Source organism: Meles meles, chromosome 6 (assembly GCF_922984935.1).
Source record: "Meles meles chromosome 6, mMelMel3.1 paternal haplotype, whole genome shotgun sequence".
In the NCBI taxonomy this organism is placed as follows: Eukaryota; Metazoa; Chordata; class Mammalia; order Carnivora; family Mustelidae; genus Meles; species Meles meles.
Window position 1 is genome coordinate 3,520,403 of NC_060071.1, and position 27,307 is coordinate 3,547,709.

A 27,307-nucleotide genomic window follows, 5' to 3' on the forward strand; every position below is an offset into this window, starting at 1 on the left:
AACAAAACCCATCCCCTCTACCGCCCCCTGCCACAAAAGCCCTCAGAGGGGAAGGGATGAAGACTCACTTCCGAGTCTATTAAATTCAAATTGTCATCACTGAGGAAAGTGAACATTCCAAAGGGGTGAGTGCTGTAAATTAAAAAAAAAAAACTCCCAAAATGATGCTTCTATTTCCTGAAAGATCTGATTCCAGGCTTCCTGTCACTACATAAATGTCATGTTAAGTTTAAAAAAAAAAAAAAAAGGCAATTTTTCAAAACCAGAATGAGCTCTTCAGGAAAAAAATAAAATAAAAACAAAACCCAAGCTAAGCTCTCAGTCTCGGCCAGTTGGTCTAAAGGTCTAAAAATACATCGAAGGGCCTGCTTGTCGAGAGGAATCTGATTTTATAAACCACTAGACAGCCTTCTGCAAGCCACGGCTTGGATGTAAGCTGAGTGTGGAAGGACAGACTGGTATGCATTATAAAAAGCAAGGTTGAAACCGCAAGAACGAAAATCCAAATGGAGTCAATAAAATGTGATTCGGGTGCCAATATCTCCCAGAGAGTCTACAATATCGGATGGCAGTGGAGATTCCGGAACTTTCTCCAGACCGGTCTTACGAATCCCGCGTAGATGACTGCAGACAAGACCAGGAAAGTCCATCCATGCACCTTAGGGAGCAGGTAACTAAGTTGCCTGACTACCCAAAAACTCAGAAATGGCAGTTACACTGATCATGTACACTTGATTACTAATATAATTAAATTCTGGTATTGCTTTTCTTGCGGGTTTTTATGTGTGTGTTTTTATTTCCTCCAACACAAGAAGAGAATGAAATTACAGCTCCTGGAATCAGAGAAAAACTGTTCTAAATGGAAACATACCTCTAGGAGACAAAAAGAAAAAAAAAGCATACAGTTTTTATAATTTAAGGAGAGACAATTAATTTTCCTCTTTAATTTTATGGCGGTACCAGATAACTAAAAGCGAAGGAAGTAAGACAGATTGCCCTCCTATATTATGAACAAATGTGCTGAAATTCTGCCGGTGGGCACAGAATGGCATACTGCAAGGGGAACCCCGCGAGCAGTGTGACCCCCCCCTTCTGTTCGGACAACCGCTGCTATCTTGGTGGGCAGTCTCACGGCTAGGTGCCCCCACGTACGGTTCCAGCCGGGCTGACCGTGTCTTTCCTTTAGCACCCAAGGAAGAGACCCATCTGTGTTCCTCCCAAGAATTTCATTAACCAAACTAAGCCGAATCCCATAACAAATGCCCCTCCCAGAGTGGAAAGCTGCTCTTTTCTCTTATGTGTCTACATGGGAATATCTCTCTGAATAAGGTGGTGTGAGAGTTAGTGACTTAATTAAAAAGAAAGAGATGTTTGTTTTCCTGCCAAGTAGGATTAAAAAGAGCCCCACCGGCTCTTTGCTTTCATGTTGGGGTCCTTGAGGGACTCCGTCGTCCCTGGAGCCATGGCCCAGCTGACGCTACGGTGGTGAGGTTCTGCTTCTGGATATAAAATGTACACGTAGGGAGCGCTAGGTATGTCCCACTCCCCATGAGGCATGGAGTCGTGTCTGTATCTCGTAACTCATCCTCAGAGAATGCCAGGCAGGGGGACAGCCAGACCTCTGTAGATTATACAAAGGCATTTTAAACAAAACTCAGGTTTGCCTTGACTCTGACATAACAGGTATTTCCCGAGAACCCACTAACTGCCAGGCACCGCACTAGGCTCCTTGGCACGTGTCCTGTCGTTTTGTCCCCCAACAATGCTGCAGGGTGGGAGGAGGGGGGAATCGTCCTGTTTTATGGACGAGCAGACTGAGGCTCGGGGCCAAGTAGTGGCAAAGCCAAGAAGGGTATCCAGGTCCCGGAACTTGAGCTCCACGACCACACCGCCTCTTGAAGTAAACGTCGTCATGCAATTTTTAGAGAACAAGTCGGGCCAAAGTGAGCCTGAGGCCCAGGTTTGGAGAGATTCATGGGATTGATGCAGGTCACAGTCTTAAATCCAAATGCTGTTTGACCTCCATCAGTGTCAGCCAGATCGGAGGTGTTGCAAGAATTGCCTGGCAGACACTGTTGCAAGGTCAGTGACTCAACACTTTGGAGGAGCTTCTGCCTGTGAACCATGCTCCTCATGTTCGACAAAACCCATTATGGCTCTCGGGGGGGATCGAGAAAGACAATGTGAAGGGACGAGCTCCAGGGTCTTGTTTCCATATTCGTTTCTGTGATTGTGTTCAATTTTGGCAAGAGACCGGAGTTTGCCACTTGGAACTGCTCGTATTGGATCCTTTTTTGTGAATATGTTTATTTAAATTTTTTTAGCGGTCCATTTAAAGAAAAACCAGGAGTAAATAATAGGCCGGGGTAACAGATACGGAAAAGCAGTGAACTTAATACAACTACAGGTGATCCCCGAAGACATCGCTTCAGGGAGCAGTGGTTCTTAAGCTGGGACATGCACCATAAGCTCCTGGAGGGATGGGCCCCACTCCCTGAGTCTGGGATTCAGTAGGTCCAAGTTGGGGCCCAAGAATCTGAATTTCCAGCAAGTTCCATGTGACGGCTGCTGCTGCTGGTCCAGGGAACCCACTTGGAGAACCACTGCTGTAGGATCATAATCTCATGGTCTCTTGCCCATGCCTGGCCCACGAAGAACTAACCGGGAAGGTTAACTTTTTACCTTGTTTCTAGAGCCCCATTCAACCCCCCGACTGCTTCTCTTCCATTCCCAGCAGCACAAGCTCCTTCTGGGGGTCTGGGCTACTCGATGCTCCCTACAAAAGCACCTGCTTCCTGCTTCACTGGGAGCCTAAACAGCAGAAGACAGCGGCCTGACATACATGTGCAAGGAACCTGACCTTGGCGGAGGAGCTCTCCTTGATAAGCCTGTGCTTTAGAGGAGCAGAGGGAGGCACTTGGTCTGTGGCTCTCTGAACAAGCGCGTATTTGATCGCCCTGCAGGGCAGAAATGGTTTGGGGCTGGGCTGACGGGGCTGGGCTGCAGGAGGACGACCGGCTGTAGTCCTCCAAACACAACCCTACCTGCGCCTGTGTGCCCTGACCTGGTCCCAGCGGCGGTGGACGGTTCTCAGGAGACACAAAGGCAAAGCCACCTCGAGCCTGGGGCTCTGCCATCAGAAGGACCCAGAGCCGGATCCTAGCCACGCTGTTTGCTCGCTGAGCACACGGGAATCCACTCTTGACCTTTCCTATGTTTGCACTGCTCATACATAAAAACAGGCATGAAGGGAGATCTTTCTTAAGGTTGTTTGGAAGAATAAACGTGAAGGTGAGTGCCCTGGCCCATGGCATGGTCCATGTACATGCCCCGCGCTGTTATCCTGGTGCTCTTAAGGGGAGGAACAGCATGAAGTCCCTCCAGCAACTCTAGTAACCACGGGTCGTGGGTCGGCACTAGTCTAGAACCATTCACCTTCAATTGAAAGCTTCTTTCAATTTCAATTTCAATTTCAATTTCAAATTGAAAGAGACTTATCTCCATGGAGGCGCTGGTGGCCTCATTTCCTCCAGGCAGATACTTCTCCCGTGTTAAACAGACGATGATTCTGCACTTGAGCCTGCAAATCTGTGTGGCACGTGTGGGGCCCTGGGTCACACTTGGCCCAGAGCCTTCCTGAGCTGTCTGTGACATCCTCGAATGAGGCAAGCAGTAAGCAGGATTTCCCCCTCACCACTGAACAGCTACCCTTTCTCTCTCTGGTAAGTTCTGCTCTGGCACCCAGTGGAGGACAGGGGACATCAAAACATTAGAATGAATGCATCCATGAACTTGGTCAGACTGGGCAAGTGACATGGCCTCCCTGTTTACAGGTCTTCCGTGGAAAATTAAAAAGAAGACCTGCTTTAGAGACAATCAAAACAAGAAAGGCCAGAACACAGGCAAACACCTTTCTAGCTTTTTGCTAGAAGTAAAACGTGTTTTCCAAATCCCGTTTTCACCTGTCTTCAAGAATAAAGGCAAAAATGCACTCGGGAACACCACCGCATTCCAGCCTCTGAGGAGGATGCCGTGTGATTACATGTCCCAATTACCACGCCCATTGTCAAGTCCGCCTGAAAAACAAGTATGTCATTTCTGACTCTGAGCCCTAAGCGCACATGTGGTCCGCGCCTCACCTCCTCCACAAGTTACGGTGCAGGGGAAGAAGTCGGTTTGCCTCCACTGGTGACTGATCGGCTGGTAGAAGACGAACTGGACCACGCTGTCCTTGGCCACCGTGTACCTGGTCTGGACAGAGAGAACTGTGATCAGCGTCTGCGTACGACGAGCCAGCGCTTCCCGCACCTTTCCACACGCGACAAATCTATTTCACTGATACTGACCATCACATATCGATCACGACACACTGTGGTACATGAAGATTCCAAAACCTGTGACGTGGGACAACATTTCATCGAGGTCTGTCGTCCACGGGGACACAGAAAATCTTCAGCCCGTCTCCCTGGGGTCATCCTTCCAGGTGACTCCATCCCTGGGAGTGAGTTCTCAAATGTGTCAGGTAGACTTGCTTGTTTAACTTCTTTTTTCTACCTGATACATCTGATTTTAATTTCTATGGAGCCGGGACTGAGCCAGTCTGGGCTGCTTGGCAGCACGGCACAGAACTGGGATTCTTACACTTTCAATAATAACATCTTGAAGCAAATCCTTCCAAAAAGGTCTTCTGAAAGCACAACTGCAAAGGCTCAAACGTACACAAATACGTGGTGTGTACACAGGAGCGTTCCAGCATCTAACCAGAGAGGAGGAGGGCACCAGCGCGTGCGAGGAAGCAGAGGGAAGAAGGAATGTACCACGGAGGGACCACACTCAAGCAGCAAGCTCTCCCCCCAGTTTTTACTTTTCTTCTCTCCTGACTGAACAAAGGAATGAACTGAGGGACACTCCCAGAATATAACAAAAAGATAAAAAGAAAGAGGAAAAGAAGTTGAGTTCAGGTCTTAAAGCATTGACCCAGAAATGCCAACACACACACGGAGTTCAAGCCAGAGACACCGAGGAAATAATGAAGAGGATTTGATGATATAATTGCTGAGAGTTTCTCAGACCTTGAGAAAGACAGGTGGACTCAATTCAAAAGTGTTCAGCAAGTTCTGAGCAGACATTTAGAAAAGTACAACAGCCAGGATAAAGAAAAATCATGTTCTTGGGAAGAAAAAAAAAAAAAAACGTGATTATCTACAAAGCAGCGAGAATCAGATTGGAGTCAGATTTCTCACAGGAAACACTGGATGCAGGAAAACAAAATCATACCTTCCAAGCGATGAGGAACAGTAACTTTTCATCCAGAATTCTGTAAGTGATTAACCAACAATCAAAGACCAATTCCCCATCTACAAACCATCTACGATCAAATTATCACCATGGTCAGTGAAATAAAGATATTTCAGACACAAGATGACTGAAACTTGACCACTTGAGACCCTCACTGGAAAAAGAGAGCGAGAGAGAGAGAGAGAAACTACGAAAAGGTACTAAACCAGAACTAATATAAAAGCAGAAGATAAATAAATAAATAATCATAAAAGCAGAAGGAGGAAGGGAATGCAAGAAGCGGTAACAATGAAATCACTCAGGAAAGCTTATTCATAAAGGTAAATAAGTTAACGGAAAAAGAAGATTTTGATGTATCGAATGATAAAACGGGATAAAAACTGCAGTCTGAGATGTGCTGTTGGAGAGGGGAGGCAGGGACGGCTGGGAGGTGGGAGCAGAGCTGTCCCAGAGGCGTGAAACACTTGGAAAGGGTTTTTCTCTGGCTATGGAAGGATGTCTCTGATGAATCCTGCCAGAGAGAATAAGTCAAAACATTGTCGAAAATATTTCTTAATGTATTTGAAGGCACCAGACAACTACCATACTAGTGAATATTCACAGGGCCAAGATTCCAGACACACAGGAAGCCCAGAGAGGTGAGCATCACACTTGGCACTCCCTTTGGCACCATGGTTCTGCTCCAGGCATTTCCCGTCATGCAAGTGGTGACTGAGTGGCTGAGAAGCTGAGCAGACCTGTCATCAGACCCGTGGGGCTACGACCAAACACTGGAGCTCGAGATCCACTGAAGCTGGAGCGGTACCGGTAAATGCCCCAGGCGCGCCACCGAGACCCCGAAAGGCTCTATCTTAGGAAAAAGTGTGAACTGGACGTGGACCAATTTCCAAGGGGGAATGAAGGCCAGGTTCAAATTATTTCAATTCCTTGTTGGCTGAAGGTAACTGGCTGCTAACGTGTCTTCCAGAAGCAGAAATTAATCCTGTCTCAAATTATATCTGTAATCTCCTCACCTACTATATATAGCAAAACTGAAAACCAGGCCTACAAAAAAGATAAAATTTAGTAACAACCAAAAAACATGGAGCAATAGACTATAAATGGAATTACAGAATATCCAGATATCGACATCACCTGATAGAAATGTAAACACCTGGGTACACTCTCACTGGCCCCTGTGACTCTAGCTTTGGCTTCAGATGGTATTTCACAATACTCCCTACCGGTCCCAGGGTCTTAAAACATCAATGTTGGCACACGGCTCACTCCTAGGGCTCTGGTTTTTAGAGTCTGGGCTAAGATATGATGGTTAAAATGCTTAAGAAACTAAATGACAAGATGGAGAATTTCACTAGAAACAAAGAAGCTATAATAAAAATAAAATGGCTGGGGCGCCTGGGTGGCTCAGTTGGTTAGGAGTCTGCCTTTGGCTCAGGTCATGATCCCAGGGTCCTGGAATCAAGCCCTGCATCAGTCTCCCTGCCCCTCTTTCTACCCTCCCCTCTGCTCACATGCGTTTGCTCTCTCAAATAATAAAATAAATAAAATCTTTATTAGATAGAAATAAGTAAATAAATAAAATGTCAATTCTAGAAGTATGGAGCACCATAATTTAAATTGGTAGCTCAATGGATAGATTTGACAGTGGATTAGACTGGAGTTCAGCAAATATTTTCATAAAAAGCCAGATAGCAAACATTACAGTTTTCAGGCCATACTGTCCCCATGGCAATTATTCAAGGTGGCTGATATAGTGCAAATCAGCCACAATCCATAAACACATGGCTGTGTTTATGTCCCAATAAAATTCCACTTACAAAAATAGGTCATTAGCTAGCTGGCCAGGATCTGCTGGTCCCTGGATTACACACACTTAAAGAGAGGACCAGTAAATGGACAGAAAAGAAGGAGGTAGAAAGTCGACATGAGGGATAAAGGTATAACCATAGTCCCAGACAAAGAACACAGAGAATGGGACAGAAACCGTATCGGCAGAGGCAATAAATGAGAATCTTCCATCACTGATGGTGGATCTCAAGCCAGAGTTGTGAAGCACCATGAACCTCAAGCAGAAGAAAGCCACTAGTTACATCACAGTCAAACCGATGACAACCAAAACCAAAGAGAAAACACTTAAAAGCAGACAAAGGAAAAGACCCATTAGCATCTAAGCCACCGAAATAAGACTGACAGCTCACTTCCTAACAGAGTTAATGGAAGCCAGAAGACAATGGAGAGGGATCCTCAATGTTCTGAAAGAAAATAATTTCATAACAGTAAAATAGTCATGTCACTAGAAGTAAAGACCCTAAATGTTAGTGTTCTTAACAAGCTAGCCTCAAGGATAAATAATTAAAAATTAACAAGAATAGAAAAAAATCAGGCAAAGTTACAGTCACAGCACTGGTTTTGTCATATCTCTTATGGTAACTACTGGAATGAGCAGACAAAAACCAGTAGGCTATTATTTTTAATAAAACCATTAATAATAACATGATCGGTGTGACATATGGAAAGTGCCCAACAACAGAAGACGATGCGTCACATCTTCTACTATCTGCTATGTTCTGAGCCACCAGTTAAGTTTCAACAGATTTCCAAACAACTGACATGATATAGACTATGTTCTCTGACTACAGTGGAATTAAGCTACAAAATAATAATGAGATTACTGGAAAATTTCTATGTACTTGGATAAGACACTTCTAATTAGTCCATAAATCAAAAACTATGAAAATTATAATACAATTTAACTGAATGATTATGGGAAATATTTCCTATCAAAATTTGTAGGACGAAATAAAAGGCATACTTGGAGTGAAATTCATAGACTTAAATACATGTGTTATGGCGGGGGGAGAAAAGGATGAAAATCAATGACCTAAACAGCCAACTCAGAAAGTTTAAAAAGGGGTGGGGGGCCTGGGTGGCTCAGTGGGTTAAAGCCTCTGCCGTCGGTTCAGGTCATGATCTCAGGGTCCTGGGATCGAGTCCCGCATCAGGCTCTCTGCTCAGTGGGGAGCCTGCTTCCTCCTCTCTTTGACTCCCTCTCTGTTTACTTATGATCTCTGTCTGTCAAATAAATAAAATCTCTAAAAAAAAAAAAAGTTAAAAAAGGAACAGTTTATTGAATCCAGAAAAACTGGAAGTATGGAAATAATAAAGATAAGAGTGGACATTAATAATATGGAAAGGAAACTACTTTAAAATAGGCTATAAAGCCAAAAGCTGTTTCTGTGAAAAGTCTGATAAAAGCTACAGACCTCTAACATGATTGATTAAGTTTAAAAGAAAGTAGGGACAAATAATCAGTATTAGGGAATGAAAAAAAAAGGACTCACTACAGATTCTGGAGACAATGAAGAAATAGTAAGAGGACATCATGAAAAAAATCTCTGCCAATAATTTTTAAAAAGTTAGCTGAAATACAGGCACAACTCGGTGATATCATGGGTTAACAAATATCACAATAAAATCAGTCAAATAAATTTTTTGGTTCCCCAGTGCATACAAAAGTTATGTTTACAACATGATACAGTGTATTAAGTGTGCAGTAGCATCATGTCTAAGAAAACAATGTATGTACCTTAATTTAAAAATACTTTATTGCAGAGCATCTACTCGGCTCAGTCAGTAGAGCACGCAACTCTTGATCTTGGGTTGTGAATTCAAACCCCATGTGGCATGTAGAGACAACTTAAAAATAATAATTGAAGAAAAATCTTTTAAAAAATACATTATTGCTAAAAAATGCTAACTACCATCTGAGCTTTCAGCAAGTTGTAGTCACGGATCACAAAGCACCAAGGACAGTGATAATGAAAAAGTTTGACATATTGTAAGAATTATCAAAATATAACACAGAGACATAAAATGAGCAAATGCCATTGGGAAAATGGTGCCGACAGAGTAGTTTGAGTCAGGATTGCCACAAACCTTTGCGGCAATTTGTAAAAGAAAAATACATATATCTATGAAGCATAATAAAATGAGGTGCACTTGTAGACAAAGTCCTTGAAACGAAACTGACACAAAAGGAAACTAAACATCTGAATAGTCCGTATATTTTAAAGACACTGAATTCATACCTCTAACAATTTCCTGCTGAATATTTCCGATATTTAAAGAAGAAATAACTCTAATTTTACACAAACTGTTGCAGAGAATAAAAACTGAGGAAATACTTCTAGCCTTGTTTTATAAAGCCAGTATAAATTAATACCAAGACCTGATGTGAATATGTTACCTGGACATAGGTACCAAAAAAATCATAAATAAAATAATTTAAAATTATACCCATGGACATATAAAAGGATAATGGTCTTTGTTAATAATAAAATAATAACTACTAATAAGTAAATGCTACCAATATGTTATAATAATGACAGTGACCACGAGAAGTTTATTACAGGACAGTAAGATGGGTCTAACATTTAAAAATGAAGGTAATTCAGTATATCAAAGGAAAAAACAAACTAAAAATAAAGGAAAAACATATGATCACTTCAAAAGATGTAGAAAAAGCATCTGATAAAATTCCACACGTACATATGACAATGGAAGCAAAGTAGAAAAGAGGTTTCTTTTTTTTAGAGATTTAATTTATTTATTTGAGAGAGAGAGAGAGAGCAGATGAGAGGGGAGAAGGTCAGAGGGAGAAGCAGACTCCCGCTGAGCTGGGAGCCCGACGCGGAACTCGATCCCCGAACTCTGGGATCATGATCCGAGCAGAAGGCAGTCGCTTAAACAACTGAGCCACCCAGCACCCCGAAAAAAGATTTCTTTCATCAAATAAAATACCTATCAAAAATTCTATAGCAAACATCATACATGACGGAGAATTTTTTTTTTTTTAAAGATTTTATTTATTTATTTGACAGAGAGAAATCATAAGAGAGGCAGGCAGAGAGAGAGGAAGGGAAGCAGGCTCTCCGCTGAGCAGAGAGCCCGATGTGGGACTCGATCCCAGGACCCTGAGACCATGACCTGAGCTGAAGGCAGCGGCTTAACCCACTGAGCCACCCAGGCGCCCCCATACATGACGGAGAATTACAGTTCTTTGCCCCTGAAATGAGAAGCATGAGAATAGCTGCTGTCACTGATTCTACTCAACATTGTATCGAATATCCTACACAGTATAAGATAGCAAGAAAAATGAATAAAATATACAAGGATTGGAAAAGAAGAAACAAAACTGCCATTATTTGCAAATGTCATAATCGTGTATGTACCTAATCCAAAAGACTCTATAAACTATTACTATTAATAAGCCAATATACTAAGAATACAGTGTCAATATATAGAAACCAATTATATTTCCATAACTTTGGCACAAATAAGTAGAAAATGAAAAAAATGCCACTTACAATAACATCAAAAGAACAATCAAACAACTGGGAATATATTTATAAAAGATATACGACATAAACTTTAAAAATTAGAAACATTACTGAGAAAATTTTTTTGAACTAAATAAATGGATGGATATATCATATTTATGGATTGGAAAATTGGTGTTGGGAAGTTTCCTGTTCTTTCCAAACTGACATATATATTCAATGCAATTTCAATCAAAATCCAAAAGAATTTTATAAAAACTGACAGGCGGACAGAAGTTGACGCGGAAACGCAAGGAATCAAGACCATCAAAGATCATCTTCGAGAACAAAGTGGGAAAACTTAAATAGTAAGACTGGTTTTAGTGTTGTAATAATTAAGTCACAATGGAATTGCACAGACAGATCAATAAAACATAAGGGAGTCCACGGACAGACCCACACATAGAGTTTGGCTTTAAGACATACGTAGAAAGGACTGAGTTTTCACCTAGTGGTTCTGGGTCAGTTGGAGAGTCATGTGCAAAAAGACATTAATTCTACTTTACAACGTGTGCAAAAATCAGCTCCAGGAGGATATAGTTCATAATACGACAGGTAAAACAATACGTCTTCCAGAAGCAAACACAGAAGAATAGTTTCCTGACCTTTAATGAGGCAAAGATTTCCCAGCATACAAATACAGACAGTCCAGCATAAAATTAAAAATTGATAGCTTACACTACAACAAAATTATGAACTGCTCTATGGGAAAGCTGTGTTAAGTATATGTAACCAAGAAAAAAAAAAAGAGATTGAAAATAAAATGAATTAAGCACTGAGCTCTAGAAGCTAAAAATACAAAACCAAAATAAGTCCATGTGAAGATAAACAAAAATAAAAATTTATGTAAATTGAATAGTTTTTAAACTCTGAGTTAATCAGATGAAAACCTGTTCTTAGATGCCTCAGAGACAAATCTTTGGATGGTTTGAAAGAAAAAAAATTAGACAAGGAACCAGCAGAAGAGACACAGTTACAGGTACAATGAGTTTTTTTAATGATAAGACGATACTCTGATTATATGTGAAGGAATTCGGTGAGCTAGGTACTTCTCTAGCAAAATATAAATTTCAAAAATTTATTTAGGGTTCAAAAATAGAACCCCAAATAAATCAATAAATCTAAGAGGGGCTGAAATGGTTTGCAGGGTCCCACCCATTATCATCAAAAAGAAAAAGATTTAAAGAAAAAAAAAAAAAAGAAGAAGAAGAAAAAGGGAAAAAAAAACAAAAAACATTAAACCCAGATGTTTTCCAAAAGAGACGACCTGATTGGAGCAGAGGCATTTAATAGCTGACCAGTACCCACTTCCCTTTCCCATCCCGCCGAAGGCTCACTCTTGTCCCAGGGCTCATTCCTCTCCCATGAGTCTTCTGGAGCACCCGAGGGTCCCAGGTGATCGTGGCAGCGCGGCTGTGGGCCGGGTGCGGGGCGCATGAGAACGTGCCTCTCACTCGGACACCGCACACAGTGTACCTGACTGGCAGTGTCTGTCCCCTGCGGCTGCTCCCACCCGGGAGGAGGCCATTTCCTGGGAGACTCTGTGTCACAAGATAGACGATTTTGGCTCAGAGCCTCCCCCGCAGCCTTGCTGAATCCTCTAGAACCGCTCTCCAGTCTGAGACGCTCCCACCCGACTGTCCTCGCATCCCTCCCTCCCCTGTTTGTGGTCAGAGCTTCCCTGCAGCGGGCGGCTCTCCCTGCCTCTTCCTCGGGGACATCCCGCTCAACCTCTTGCATGTCTAATCCTGTCTGGTACCTGCTTCTTGAAGAACGCAGAAGGACTAAGGCCCAGGGGATGGTTTAGGGCGAGCCCCTGACCCGTCTTACCAGCGAGAGGGGATAAAAGTCTGTGGGGCTCCTGAGAAGAAATCCCCCAGCTGCAGCTTCACAAGAAAAACAAAATCCCAATGGGCTTGCGGACCTTGACTTCTCTGCATGGTGGCTTTCTCCCCCAAAGACAGAGCAAGGACACGTGCAAGTTGACACGTGACATTGCATCCCTTTGGGTAATGCCCTATCAGGTGGGGACATGGTCCGTCTTTCAAGGGTCCTTCCTTCAGACCCGTCTCCTCCACGGTGGTCTTCCACCTGGGACATTAGAGTCTGGAAAGGGGGGACAGCTTGGATCTGCGTGTGTATGTCCCCGTCCTGTCCTTGGGCCCAGAGCTGGGTTCCTTGTCCCTCTAGCCACTGGGGGGACCGCAGGGAGCCTCCGAGTCAGTGAACTCCGCTGCGGGCTTCGCCTGCCAGTGGAGGGGACTCCTCCTCCGACCTGCCCATCCCACTCGCTGCTGGCACTGCAGGTTCTCTGGGGCGTGGTGGTGCCTCCTGCCCGCTCCCCAGCCTGGCTTACAGCCCCTTCCCCGGGGAGACCACGCGCTCTCCTGCCCAAGCCAGGAGGGCTCGGAGAGTGGAAGGGAAGAACTAAGCCAGGGCCTCAAGCATCACATGGGTCTTTTGTGAACCAACTAGGACGTACGGAAACTCTACCCCTACCCCTCCGCTCTAGGGTCATCTTGTCCCACTGGGTCAGCCCCCCCAAGCTTGGCCAGCAAGGAGCTCAGGGAATTTTCCAGATACCTTCCATGCCGCGTGAGGGCCGAGAGAGCCTCCAGGGAGCTGCACGCACCCTCGACCTGCGGCTACACGTTTCAGGGCACGAGAGCCCTTTTCATCCTGAGGGGGCGTCTCCAGGTTGTGGCGATGGAAGTAGATCCCCGACAGGGCACCTTCCTCATTCCTCGATGGAGAGTGGAGCAAAAGCTTCTTTTCTGACCTTGAAACCTTCGTTAATGTGCTGCCCTGCTCCGGAGAGGGACTGCCCTTATCACATGCGTCTCAGCGCCTTCTCCCCGCATCCTGCCGTCTCCCCGCACATCCCGGCTGGACCCCCGTACTCCAGGCCACGCTCCTCCAGAGCACAAGGTGCGGAGGACACGGAGCCCACGGCTCGGCCTATGGGGGATGGGCATCCCCTCTCTCCTGAAGAAGAAACCCTGAGACTCTGTCTCCACGCTTGGCCTTGACCCTGATGGGAGCTGAATCAGTTCAGGACAAAACCTTACTTCTCTCCATCAGTCTGATTCTCCAGACATAAGTCTGAACTCAAGATGAAGAAGGAGAGGAAGAGGAAGGAGAAGGGGGGGGGGGGAGGAGGAGGAGGAGGAAGATCCAACCTCAATAATCAAAAGCTGAACATGAGCGTGTACGTGCGGGTTACACGTCGAACTTGGCTGTGTGTTCTGGGAACTCCGGGAACAGTCTCTGAACCGCTTTCCCACGAAACTTCCCCCAACAGCCCGCATGACAGCAAACGCCAGGTGAGGCTCCCAAAGTCTCCGTCTCCGTGGTTAGCGGCAAACGCTCCGGTTGAGGGGAATGCTGACCGAGAGGCAGGATGAAACAGGTAAAGTGGCCTGTCAGGCGCTGTTAGGGGTTGAAATGTGTCCCCCCCCACCTCGAAAGATACGCTGACGTGTTCACCCACGGCTGCCCAGAATGCAATCTTCGTCACAAACAGGGTCTTCGTGGATCCAGTCGAGATGAGGCGAGGCCATGAGGGTGAGGCGAGGCCATCAGGGTGAGTCCCATCTAGTAGGACGGGTGTCCTTAGAGAAAGGGGGAGCTCGGCCTAGAGACAGGAGCGCACAGTCACAGCTGGGGGAGAAGGCCGGAGCACAGAAGCGGCTGAGGGCGTGAGGCAGGAAACACACTCTCCCTCCGTCCTCAGAAGGAACCAGTCCTGCCGACACCTTGATCTTGGGCTTGCGGCCTCCAGAGCTACGAGTCTGCGACGGTCTACGATCTGTCACTGAAGTCACCCAGCTGAGAGCGTCTCTGCAGTGGCCTCAGGAAACTGATACAGGCACCGACCCTAAAAATTGTGTCTTGCTGTGTTTTGAAATTCCTGTGAAGGCCACTGTTCTCTCACCATCCGCACCACCCGGCAAGGCCGTAGCCCGTTCTTCGAGATAAAGGGAAACAGGCAGTTTCAAACCCTCGCATCCCTGCATCAGTGAGCCGCGCTATGGAAACTGCCCAGAGAAGGAGAGAACGTGCGAGGAGAGAGCGTAACGTGTACCTGGAGCTGAGGTTGGGGACACGGAAGGCAGAGGCTCGCCTCACTGAACACGAGCGGGAAGAGCAATCAGAAAAGAGTTTCCTACAGACACACAAAATACGCGACCGGGAGGAAGAGGAGAGACATCTGGAACACAACAGAAGATTCCAGACCACGAGGAAGAGGAAACGATTTCTCTCCCGGAAGATGGAGATGTTGTTAAAGAGAGGGAAAGCTACCACGGAGTTAAAAATAGTGAACCACGGAAAGAGATGTCTTTCCCAAAGCCATTTGGTTTTGCTCTCGTGGGCACACACTTCAGGTTCACATTCACAAGCGTCTACTCAGAGATGCAGAGTTTCCGTAAATTCCCACCGAGCGGACAGCACCTTTCCTACCCTCGGATCCGCAGGGCACAGGGCACGACGCGCTTGTTCAGGACTCTCTACTGCTACCTGCCAGCAACACACACACTTCCAAGGCGAAATCACACTCGGGCCCGCACGCAAAACACGGGGACAGGGCAGTGCTGTGACAAAGGCCATCCAGGAGAAACAAATCATTCGGGAAAACAAGAACCTATAATGAGAAACCCCACTGGGAAGAAAAACAAAATGCTGTTTTCAAGAATGGTCCGATCATGAAAATACAGCTTCTGAAAAAGTCGAAAAAAATCTTTTGGTCTCCTTGGTGCAGTGACTTGCCGGGCTTTGCGATCTGAACAATACCACAAACGAACCTACCATCCCACTGATGTCTTCGGAAGTCACCCACAGGGTCAGAAGAGAGGGGTTGTCAACAGTCCGTTTATTAAAAGTCCACGAAGTAAGGTCCCATCTGTGAGCAAAGGGAAGACTGTGCCTCAGTAACCCTCGACACACCCAGAACTGGGCCATGTTAGCGCTGGGCGGGCAGAGCCTGTCTGTGTCATGCAGCCTGCGGCTGAAGTCAGGTGTTCCATTTTTAGACCCACGGCTCTTGGTTGATGGGAATGGTCAGAGATACAGCGAGACACGCAGCTGACTGCCACCGGTGACCGGACCTGCAGTTTTAACCTCCCACTCAAAGTACAGTCGTGATTCGACTGTGTGATGAGCCTTAAAAACATGAGTGGAAGCAAAGCTCCCCACCTTAGCAATAACACAGGCAGGGTCATACTATCGCGCTCCCAGTGAAAGAAAAGAAAGAGAAGAGAGGAGAGGAATGGAGAGGAAAGGAATGGAGAGGAGAGAGAGGAGAGGAGAGGAGAAGAGAGGAGAGGGGAGGGGAGGGGAGCGGAAGGGAGGGGAGGGGAGGGGAGAGGAGAGAGGAGAAGATAGGGGAGAGGGGAGGGGAGGGGAGTGGAGGGGAGGGGAGAGGAGAGGAAAGGACAAGGAAGGGGAGAGGAGAGGGGGGGAGGGGAGAGGAGAGGGGAGGAGAGGAGAGGGGAGGGGAGAGGGGAGGGGAGGAGAGAGGAGAGGAGAGGAGAGAAGGTAACCAATGGAAAAGTGTATTTCCAAGAAACCTACACTATTTGGGCAGGCTTATAAGTCAGGGGAAAAACAACATCAGAGTCATTCCTGCATCATCACCATGTCTGATTTTGCCAAATTCTCTCCCACCAAGTGCACACAGGATTTGTGGAAGCGAACGGCCAGAGGCATGAGAATCAGCCTCGAGTTCCGTGTCAGTCAGACAGTTGGGTGTAACGCCTTCTCTGCGGATATATACATATTTTCAAACCTTTCAGTCAAGAGAGAGCAAAAGCTTCCCGGGGGTTGAAGTGAAAGCCCAGGATTGTTTATTAAATCTGAGGAATCCAGAACCCAGAGTGGAAAACAGAAGACGGTACTAATTCTCACTTGGCCAACATGCTACTGAAATGTACTCCGTTAAGAGGGGAACATGTCACTTGGGCCAGAAAGTGTAAAATAATTCTTAATTCTGCAAGTGATATAGGGCTGTATTCTTGTCTTTAAGAGTTGTTTTAAGTATTGGAATGTGCAAAGTAAAGCTAAGATCACGCCCCCAAAGCACCAAACCCCTCTGAAAGAAGCGTTGTTTTTCATGTTTTCAGTGTGGGGTGTATCCAGATCTTTAAAAAATGCGTACACACACACACACACACACACGCAGAAGTACTCAGTGTATGTGCGCGTGCGCGGTTAAGCATGGAATCAGTAAACGATATTCTTTCCTGCTGACACTGCAAACGAACAGTGTCCTGAAATGTCCTGAAATGGTCATTTTTGTGGCTATTCTTCCCCTTCCATCATTTTACTAACACGTCCTACGCAGAGAGCTCCAAGTTGACTTGAGATGAACACAGGTTGTCTAAGGAGGAATGAAACAAGGACAGAAAAAAAAAAATAAAGGGCCTGTGGGTACCCATGTGGGTATGTGCGTGTGTTCCTGTCTGGAAATCAGATGGGCAAACCCTAAGGGAGCAAAACAAGTGAAGAAGGTGTGTATAACGCACCAGAGAGAGAGAGGAAGGAAAGACAGATGATAGCTCTGGCTTCAAAGCCTTTCCCACTGCTATTGTCCAAGAACAACCCTGGGTTGATGCTTTAAGGGTCTGACGCAGAAGTCACTTAAAGACCTACGGATGGCAGGTAATGTCTGAATGACAACCTCGACATGTGTGAAATGACGCCCAGGCCTCCAAAGTCAGGAACACAATAGGGAGCGGTGTGGACCACGGCAAACAAGACTGTGTGCCCTGATGGGAAAGCTGCTGGTCCCCAGTGGCAGCCAACTCCTGCCATGACCACGGGCAAGCAAGCAGTCAGATCTTCCCATTTTTAATGAGAAGTAAAGGAAAAACCTGGCATTTTAATGTTACGATCCTTGATTTTTAAATTTGACCATTTAAAACTCAAAATTTCAAAGCCACAACACTGCACAGCTCAACACTTGGCTGGCCACGCGGCAGGTTGAGTTGGGAGCACGGGACACAGGTGTGTGACAAGGAACGTTCTTTGACAAGTGACTATGTGGCACATGGACTGTTCTTTTGGAAGGCGTTGGGTCTTTGACAGGTAAAGCCATTCCTGGCAATGAGGGCTGCTTGCTTTCCTCCATTTCTATCTGGAAGGAGTTTCAGGAAAGGGATGGGACAAAATGATCCATGGAAACACCCTTTCCTTTTCTCATGTCTGAGGTATTTTGAATTTTACCAGAAGAATTTTCACACTGTGTCCCTTGGAACTATATTGGCCACTGCTCTCCATATCCACTGACTGAGGACAGATGCTCCCCGATTCTTCCAGGAAGGGGACACAGGCTCCTGATTACACCAAAGAAGAGTTCTTAGAAGGCTCCCTGGTGACCACAGCTGATAAGCGTGCGTAATGAGACAACTGAGAAAACAAAGAAAGAAGGGAAGGGTCGGGCGTCCAGTTCCTTTGCTGTGCTCTGCCAGGGAAGAGAGAGCACACACAGTGACATGGGGACCGTTTAACTGTGGACCATTTTCACCAAACTCCGTCTAGAGGTTTAAAACATCTAGAGGCTGAACACCACCAGAGTCTACCAATGCAAAAACAATCTCACCCCTGCTCGAGTGAAGTTTGTTTCTTAACTAGTGGGGTCAAGCAGCAGACACCGGAGAGAGATGAACAAAGTTTAGGGGCCCACCACCGTGTTGGAAGTATCTGTGATACACTTTGTGCAGAAATTATGACTGATGACTTTCTGTGGAACACACCACATGTTCTGGAAATTCAGGATGTGCTGATCTTATGAGGCAGGTCCCTGGGGAAGGGGCTCCTCCTACCTTGAAGATGAAATCAGCCATCAGAGGTCCTGGAATCTTAAAGGTCTGCCTCTCTGAGCCCCTCTGGAATTCAACTGTGGTGTTTTCTATGACAAAAACTCCTGGACTGTTAAAGCTGTGTTCTTTTTTGCTTCCTTGAAGTGTCTTTGATTCAATAACTAAAATTTAAAAAGAGAATTTAAATGAGAGTGCTGTCTTCAAAGCATTCTATTTCAAAAAATAACTCACCCCATGTATCAGCATATGATATCAACACAGTATCAAGATATCCGCTCAGGAGAAAGGGGAACCCTCCTACACTGTTGGTGGGAATGCAAGCTGGTGCAACCACTCTGGAAAACAGCATGGAGGTTCCTCAAAATGTTGAAAATAGAACTACCCTATGACCCAGCAATTGCACTACTGGGTATTTACCGTAAAGATACAAACATAGTGATCCGAAGGGGCACGTGTACCCGAATGTTTATAGCAGCAATGTCTACCATAGCCAAACTATGGAAAGAACCTGGATGTCCATCAACAGATGAATGGATAAAGAAGATGTGGTATATATACACAATGGAATACTATGCAGCCATCAAAAGAAATGAAATCTTGCCATTTGCGACGACGTGGATGGAACTAGAGGGTATCATGCTTAGTGAAATAAGTCAATCGGAGAAAGACAACTATCATATGATCTCCCTGACATGAGGACATGGAGAAGCAACATGGGGAGTTGGGGGATAGGAGAAGAATAAATGAAACAAGATGGGATTGGGAGGGAGACAAACCATAAATGACTCTTAATCTCACAAAACAAACTGGGGGTTGCTGGGCGGAGGTGGGGTTGGGAGAGGGGGAGGGGGTTATGGACATTGGGGAGGGTATGTGCTATGGTGAGTGTTGTGAAGTGTGTAAACCTGGCGATTCACAGACCTGTACCCCTGGGGATAAAAATACATTATATGTTTATAAAAAAAAAAATTGGAAGGGGAGGCGAACCATAAGAGACTATGGACTCTGAAAAACAACCTGAGGGTTTTGAAGGGTCAGGGGTGGGAGGTTGGGGGAACAGGTGGTGGGTAATAGGGAGGGCACGTTTTGCATGAAGTACTGGGTGTTGTGCAAAAACAATGAATACTGTTACGCTGAAAAAATAAAAAAAAATAATAAAAAAAAAGATATCCACTCAGTCTGCATTGCCTTGGGTTGGTGGAACACACGTGTAAGCTTCTGAGTTGTCCACTAGATAGGTCCCAACCTCACTGATTAGGCCCAATGAGGTCCACTCAACTCTTTGGAGCCCTTTCTACAGGGGAAAGAGAAAATGTCTCTTTCTTCCTATTTTTTCATGGCGCTGGTGTTATTCAAAGTAAAGATATGTTCCTCATTTGATCACCATTGGGAAGATCTTAAAACCAGTCTTTAATTTAGACAAAAATCACCATGAATTTTGAGGTTTTTTTTTTTTAATAATAAACTTTTTGTGATTGAAATAATCGGAGATTCACAGAAAGACACCAAGATAGTAACGAGGTCCTCTGTAGAGTTTATCCAGTTTTACTCAATGCCGTGGTTACATCCTACATCACTGGAGTACAGTATCGACGCCAGGAAATTGTCATTGGTACATTGTGAACATTTGTACCACTTTTGACGGCATCTACTACACATCAACGTGATCAAGATATGGAACCCTTACATCACCACCAAGATCTCTGTCCTACCCGTCACTGCTTTATTCACATTTGCTCTCATAGGAACAGAAGAGCTTTAGATCTCCTACAGAAAAATGGTCACGGTTTAACCCAAATAGCATTTCTACTTTATTTACACTTGATCTTGGCCAAAAAGCCGAGATATGATCTACTTTATTTTAATGATTTTTCTTTCCTCCTTTTTTTCCCCTTTCATTGTGTAAATATCACCATCCTTGGTGGATCCGGTCTGAGGTTGAAAGAGGCAATTTTTGTAAAAAACAAACAAACAAACAAAAAAGAAAGAGCAAGCCAGGCTAGGGGTTGGGGCACCTGCATTCTGACCCCAGCTCTATCTCTAAGCCTTGGGCTTTCGCTGCCTTATTTCTAAATGCGGCCTCAGAGCAGATAGTCCCACGGGTGCTCTACTACTCTGAAACCTACCCTTGGTTTGTGGCTATCAATGGTTCTTTGACCACCTTGAACAAAGGACACAACAGAACCCGAACCCCAGGAAAGCTGATGAAACACAACAAAACCGTCTTGCACTGGGGCCTGCCATCTGCATGTGGCTGTTCTTGGCTCTTTTCCACCGGTTTCTCTCTGCCCCGGGAGCACCTGCCGGAATCCAAGCGTCCCTGGACAGACTGTGCAACAGGCATGAGGAGACGTCCCTGATTACGCCTGACAGGCAGGCTGGGAAATTTTCTGGGAACCCTCCAAGGCTGGACAGGAGCTCCTTGATCTGCAGGAATCATTAGTGGTCGAAGAATACTGCTGGCTACTCACAGGCACACGGAACCCCAACCACGTTGGCCCTGATCTCCATGACCGCAGTAGATTTTTGGAAAGTGTGAGATTAAATTCATTTCCTAGTTCCAATGAAGATATAAAGCTGAGTGTTATAAAGGGAGCTGTCAGGAAAAACGAGAAGGGGAGCCAGAGATGGGAAGACGTCCCTCCCTGGGTGGATTATCCCTCTAACAGAAAGGAGCAGACACCGTGAGCATTGTGGCCTTATCACGGACACGGAGGGAAGCTGGACAAAATCCATCCTCCCAGAAGGCCTACAAAACACCAGGCTTTTGGACTGAGGTTCAGCCTGAAATGAGCTGACTAAATTCAAACAGTGTTCCGTGCTGGGGTCAGGATTGCACGGCGTTAGCCTCCTGGGCCACAGCGTCCCGAGTGCCATCAGACTGCAGAGCTGTCAGATGTCGGGATGTCAGAATCTGGGAGGAACGGAGGACCAGTAGGACAGCCACCCTCTAAACCCAAAGGCCAGCATTTCTGTTAGTCCAGTCCTCGTGTTTCGTGTTTTGCTGTTAAGTCTCTTTCATCACTTTGGACAGCGTCCAAGACCTTGAGCGGCAAGGACATGAGAGCTCAAGGAGCAAAGCCAGTTTTCAAGTGCATGTGAATTATCCAAGTCCAATATCCAATTATCCGTATGCTTATGATAAAATGTCTTGTGCTCGCTTCGGCAGCACATATACTAAAAATTGGAACGATACAGAGAAGATTAGCATGGCCCCTGCGCAAGGATGACACGCAAATTCGTGATAAAATGTCTTCATGGCCATGACTTCCAAAAGGCTTCCAGCTCTGTGGGTCACAAACACCAGCATACACAGGCGGTGGAAGCCAGGGGCTCTGACCTCTGTTGTGTAACGGGGTCAGAAGTAGATGAACAGAGACGGGGAAGTGATTGGATGCAGGCAGAGTTCACGGATACAAATGATTCTGACAACTGGATTGACAAAGCCTGTGTGATGAAGCTCTGGGTACGGCGGAGGTTTTCAGTTTATGATGTCTTGGCTTCTCAAGCCTATTGCTAACCAAACATACTTCACGCTGAAATTTTGCTACAATAAAATCTCTTTTGCAGGAATCTTCTTAGGGCTTCCATTTTTGAAGTTTTAGGGAAATTCGGGACTATGCCACTGGGATAATGCTGCGGCCAGGCGTGGAACAGGATTGGAAATTTAGGATCTATACACCTCCAGGCAATAGGTAAGACAGACATGCTATTCCGTGGCAAAGAAAGTAACACTAACATTACGGGGTGTTCTAAGTTCTTTAGATGTTAGCCTTGTGGAGGGCTGTAGTTAATACAGATCTTAAAACTATGATTTATTACAGCCAAGTAAGCTTTATTTCAGGAATATATCTTCGTTTCAAATAAAAAAATTAAGAAAACAGTTGTATAAATCAAGAAAATAAAGCCACTTCTATATTTAGATGTTCAGAAATGTTAACTAAACCCTTTGTAAATGAAGCCAGTTCTATTCATCAGCGGAGAAGGATAACTTTCGGGAACCCTTCCAGAGCCAACTGCGAGATGGTTCAGAGGAGAAATATTCCAAGCAACAATTCTGTCACCTTTGGAGACGCGGCAGCATTTCTGAGCCCTGTTCTTGGAACAGTGCCAGTTCTGAGTATAAAGTTTTGCTTAATATGCGGGAACGTATTTGCATGTAAATGAGTATGTTGCCGCCACTCCTCGTCTTGGCTGATTCTGTTTACTGTCTACGTCCTCTGGTTTGGAAGCTGAATTTTGGGGAACTGCCTTTAGCATCACGAGAAAATTGGGCCCAGTCACTGAATATTTTTTTAAACATCTTTTCGATATGCCATAAAATCCACATGCCGTAAACTTCGCCCATTTATAACCCAGCTTAACGGTTTCAGTATATTCACAGAGCTGTGAAAATATCACGAGATCTAAGTTTAGAACATTTTTGTCATCCCCAAAGGAAACCCTATACCCGCTAGCAGCCATGCCCCCCTCTCCCCACCAACCCGACTTCCCCCAGCCCCAGGCAACCACCAAGCTACTTTCTGTCTCCATAGATTTGCTTATTCTGGACATTTTATATAAGTGGAATCACATGTGGTCTTTCGCAACTGGCTTCTTTCACACAGCATCATGTTTTCAAGGACCATCCATGGGTAGTGTGTGTCGTGTTCCAGTCTTTGTTACAGCTAAATAATATTCTGCATGCACCACATTTTCTTCATCGGGCCGTCAGCTGATCGACAGTTGGGTGGTGTTCACGTTAGGGTTATTATGAATGGTGCTACTTTTAAGATTCAATGGTCCATATATTTTTTTTAATATTTTTTATTTATTTAACAGAGAGAAATCACAACTAGGCAGAGAGGCAGGCAGAGAGAGAGGAGGAAGCAGGCTCCCTGCAGAGCAGAGAGCCCGATGTGGGGCTCGATCCCAGGACCCTGAGATCATGACCTGAGCCGAAGGCAGTGGCTTAATCCACTGAGCCACCCAGGTGCCCCCATATTTTTGAATCCCAAACCATATGTGCCAACGGGAGCCCTCTAATGATTCACAAAATTTGGATCTGAATGGGTTTTTTTTTTTCCTATTTTCAAAAATCAAGTTCACGCTTATAAGGATGAAGATTTACTCTCATCAAGAGATGTAGGCTTTAAGCCATTTTACAGAGCTTAGTAAAAGTTTTGCTGTTTCCTTATAGAGAAAGCCTTGAATACAGTGTCCATTATAGGACTGTAAACATTATAGTATTTTAGTTAAAAAAAAAACAGTGGTGGGGCACCTGGGTGGCTCAGTGGGTTAAAGCCTCTGCCTTCTGCTCGGGTCGTGATCCCAGGGTCCTGGGATGGAGCCCCGCATTGGGCTCTCTGTTTAGCAGGGAGCCTGCTTCCCCTCCTCTCTCTCTGCCTGCCTCTCTGCCTATTTGTGATCTCTGTCTGTCAAATAAATAATAAAATATTTTTTAAAAAGTGTTCCCACCCTTTTAGTCCTAATTGAAAAAATAAAGTTATGGGTTAAAAAAAGGGGGGGGGCTTTCAAACAATGGTTCACCCTTACTCCCCAAAGATATTCTCTTGCTTCACTGATTGAGATCACCATGTACTACAGAATTTCTTGTTTTTTCAAGATTTTAATCTACATTATTGGTGATCTTAAATTTACTTAAACACTTTGACTTAAACTTTTCTCAAAGAACAATTCTGGTTGGAATATTACTATGGAATTCAAAATATACAAACACATACACACTTAAAAGCTACCAAAAACATTTGATGCTTGTGGCCCAGAGAAAATTTTACAAGTCCAAAATCTTTAAAAAAAAAAAAAAGGCAATCTATGTAGGACTTTGATCCCATGTAGGACCTTGATTTGCATCGCTTTAAAATAGTTGTTAAGTACTGTTTTGTACTTTTATGGAAAGAGATGGCTGAACTCGGTACACTTTTTCAAGGCCAGGGAGCCAGTCTTGGCAGAGACTCATTCTCCTGTGAAAGAAACAAGAAAGTCCTGCCTCTGGCCACAAGAAGACCTTGGGAAAGAAACAGACAAACTGTGCTCTTTCCTGTTCTGTTAGGTCCTAAGAGACCAAAGGACAAAGAGGAGACGCCATCTGACTTTGGCCAAAGAAACAATATAGTGGAAATCTTCTATCAATTCAGACTCCATATTCTGGGAAACCAGTGTTTATTTTCACTGCCCCTGGTCCTGAAGTTGCAATGCGTTGGCAAGAAAGCTTACACTTTTCAGCTATAATCACTGATATGGTTCTGTGTTTTAAAAAAATAATTTTTGTCCCAAACCTTTGGAATTTCCAGAAAACTCTTGAATACTATTTACTCTCCCCATAAAAATAGTTTATGTCCCATACAACTTGATTTCCTCTCCCACGAGGAGATTAAACCCAAACTGATATATTTCCAAACACTGGGACATGAGAACACAAAAATTCACGGTATTGATCATTCCCTCGCGATACAGATAATTTCAGAGTGGTTGGCAAAATCCTGGAGGTATTTTCCTATCTACCCATTAACACAAAGAAAGATGATTTTTTTTTTTTTTGGCTAAATAAACTATCAGGAAATAAAAATATGTTAGGATTACATTGTACTTACAAAGATGTGCTGGTCCTTTCACTGTAATTCTTACGCTTCGACTTCCCAGAGGAACAGCAATTACATTTTCTTCCCCTAGGAAAGAATGCAGGACAAATGTAGTAAAACTTATGCAAGAAAGGCCTATGGAGATAAGTAAGTCAATCAAAACCGGACGCACCTGCAAAGGATTCTTTAACTACACTTCCCTCTTATAGTCAAGAAATCTCTGCAAAGCAGCTACTGTGTATAAGCCATATTCATACTACCTAGAATTTCATTTAAATGTAATTAAAAAAATTAAAGAAAAGTTAAAATAAATACCCTGGCCTACCACCTCAACTGCCTTCCTCCTCCAGGCCTCATCCATGTGCTTTGATGGGGGAGAGGGCTTGGGGGAAGGTACTCAAACTAGAGCCCTTGGTCTGGCCACACCCATTCACTTAAGGCTGCTTGACCCTACCAAAAGATGGAGTTGAGTAGTTGTAACCAAGGCAACAGAGCTCCCAAAGCCCAAACTATTTACCCTCTAGCCCTACACAGAAAAAAGTTTGATGATCCCTGGCCTAGATCATTACCTTGGGGCAGTCCTCTGGTGTTACACATTCTGAAATTAATTTTTATGGCTACATAATAATCTAGACTCATATATAAAATTTTACCACAGTAGACCCTGACTTGAACACGAAGCCTATTACTAAATGGCATTAACATATTGTCAATGATATGAATTACTTCAAGCAAATGTTGTTATTTGTTTGTTTAATTTAGAGAAAACAAATTTTTTGGATAAATTCTGGGGCAAAAATTGTTGGATCAAAGGATGTTACTATGTTTGCTGACCTGTTTATATGTTTTTATTAAATAAAAATATCAGTTTATTATTGAAAATTTAAAAAGGCAAATAAGCAAGAAGGTAAAATAAGACTATTTCTAATCCTGCTGCCCAGAGATCATCACTTCTAACATTTGGATAAATATTCTTTTCAAAGTTTGTTTGTTTTTTTCCTGATACACATACATGCAAAATATATGCATACAGGTAAAATACACAAGTGTATACACACACGCAAAACAAAACAATGGACATTATGTAAATGTCCACCATTTTAGGAGAGATGAAACAAACAATGGTATTTCTGTACTAAGGAATACTCTATGTCTGATAAAAACAATGATAAGAAGCTACAGGACTTGTTATGGAAAGAAAGCCAACATACATATTGATGAATAAAAAAGAAAGTTAAAAAGCAATATATATGGGTAATCATTTCTTGAATGTGACACCAAAAAGTATAGGAAACACATGAAAAAACAAATAAACTAGACTACATCACAGTTAAATTTTTGTATATCATAGGATACCATCGACAGAGTAAAAAATGTACCCATGGAATGGGAGAAAATATTTACAAATCACATATCAGATAAAGGGTTAATATCCAGAACATATAAAGAAATTGTATAATTCAACAAAAAACAACGAACAAACAACCCAAAATAAAATGAGCAAAGGACTTAAACAGATATTTCTCTCAACAGAATATACAAACGGTCAACAGTTGCATAAAAACATGCTCAACTTCTTTAGGGAAATGGAAATCAAAACCATAATGAGATCCCACTTCACATCTAATAGGATGGCCATTATAAAAAAAAAAAACAAAACAGAAAATAATCCTCAGGATGAGAGGAAATTGGAATGCTTATGAACCACTGTTGGGAATATAAAATGGTTCAACCACTATGGAAAATAGGTCCTCAAAATATTATATACAGAATTACCATATGATTCAGCAATTTCACATCTGGGCTTATACCCATAAGAATTGAAAGCAGGGATTCAAACAGATGTTTGTACACCCACGTCCACAGCATTATTTACAACAGCCAAAAGGTGGAAACAACCCAAGTGTCCATCAACAGATGAGTGGGAAGCTATCATGTGGTACATACATACATACATACAATGAAACATTATTAAGCCTTAAAAAGGGGGCAATTCTGACACATGTTATCCAATATGGATGAACCAGGAAGATGTTATGATAAGTGAAATAAGTCAGTCACAAAAGGATAAATACTGTATAATTCCATTCATAGGAACAGTCACGTTCATAGAGACAGAAAAGTATAGCAGTGTTTCCCAGAGGTTGGGGTAGGAGGCAATGGGAGAGTTCTCGTTTGTTTAGTGGGTACAGACCTTCAGTTCTGAAGATGAAAAAAGCTGGAGACAGACTGT

The 27,307-nt window shown here is 44.1% G+C and overlaps 1 protein-coding gene and 1 non-coding gene across 4 annotated transcripts in view; one reads left to right on the forward strand and one right to left on the reverse strand.

The window, feature by feature from the left end:
• Nucleotides 1–27,307, reverse strand: part of ADAMTSL3 (ADAMTS like 3) — a 344,936-nt gene that overhangs the window by 132,171 nt on the left and 185,458 nt on the right. For all 3 annotated transcript variants that reach the window (XM_046010294.1, XM_046010292.1, XM_046010293.1), the window contains exons 8-10: nt 25,087–25,161; nt 18,497–18,654; nt 4,140–4,251 (exon numbers count right to left, since the gene is read on the reverse strand). In XM_046010294.1, coding sequence (XP_045866250.1) covers nt 4,140–4,251; nt 18,497–18,654; nt 25,087–25,161 — 345 coding nt within the window. The remainder of the gene's footprint in view (nt 1–4,139; nt 4,252–18,496; nt 18,655–25,086; nt 25,162–27,307) is intronic.
• Nucleotides 21,647–21,754, forward strand: LOC123945320. The gene has a single exon (XR_006819164.1). It is a non-coding gene; the product is annotated as a U6 spliceosomal RNA (small nuclear RNA).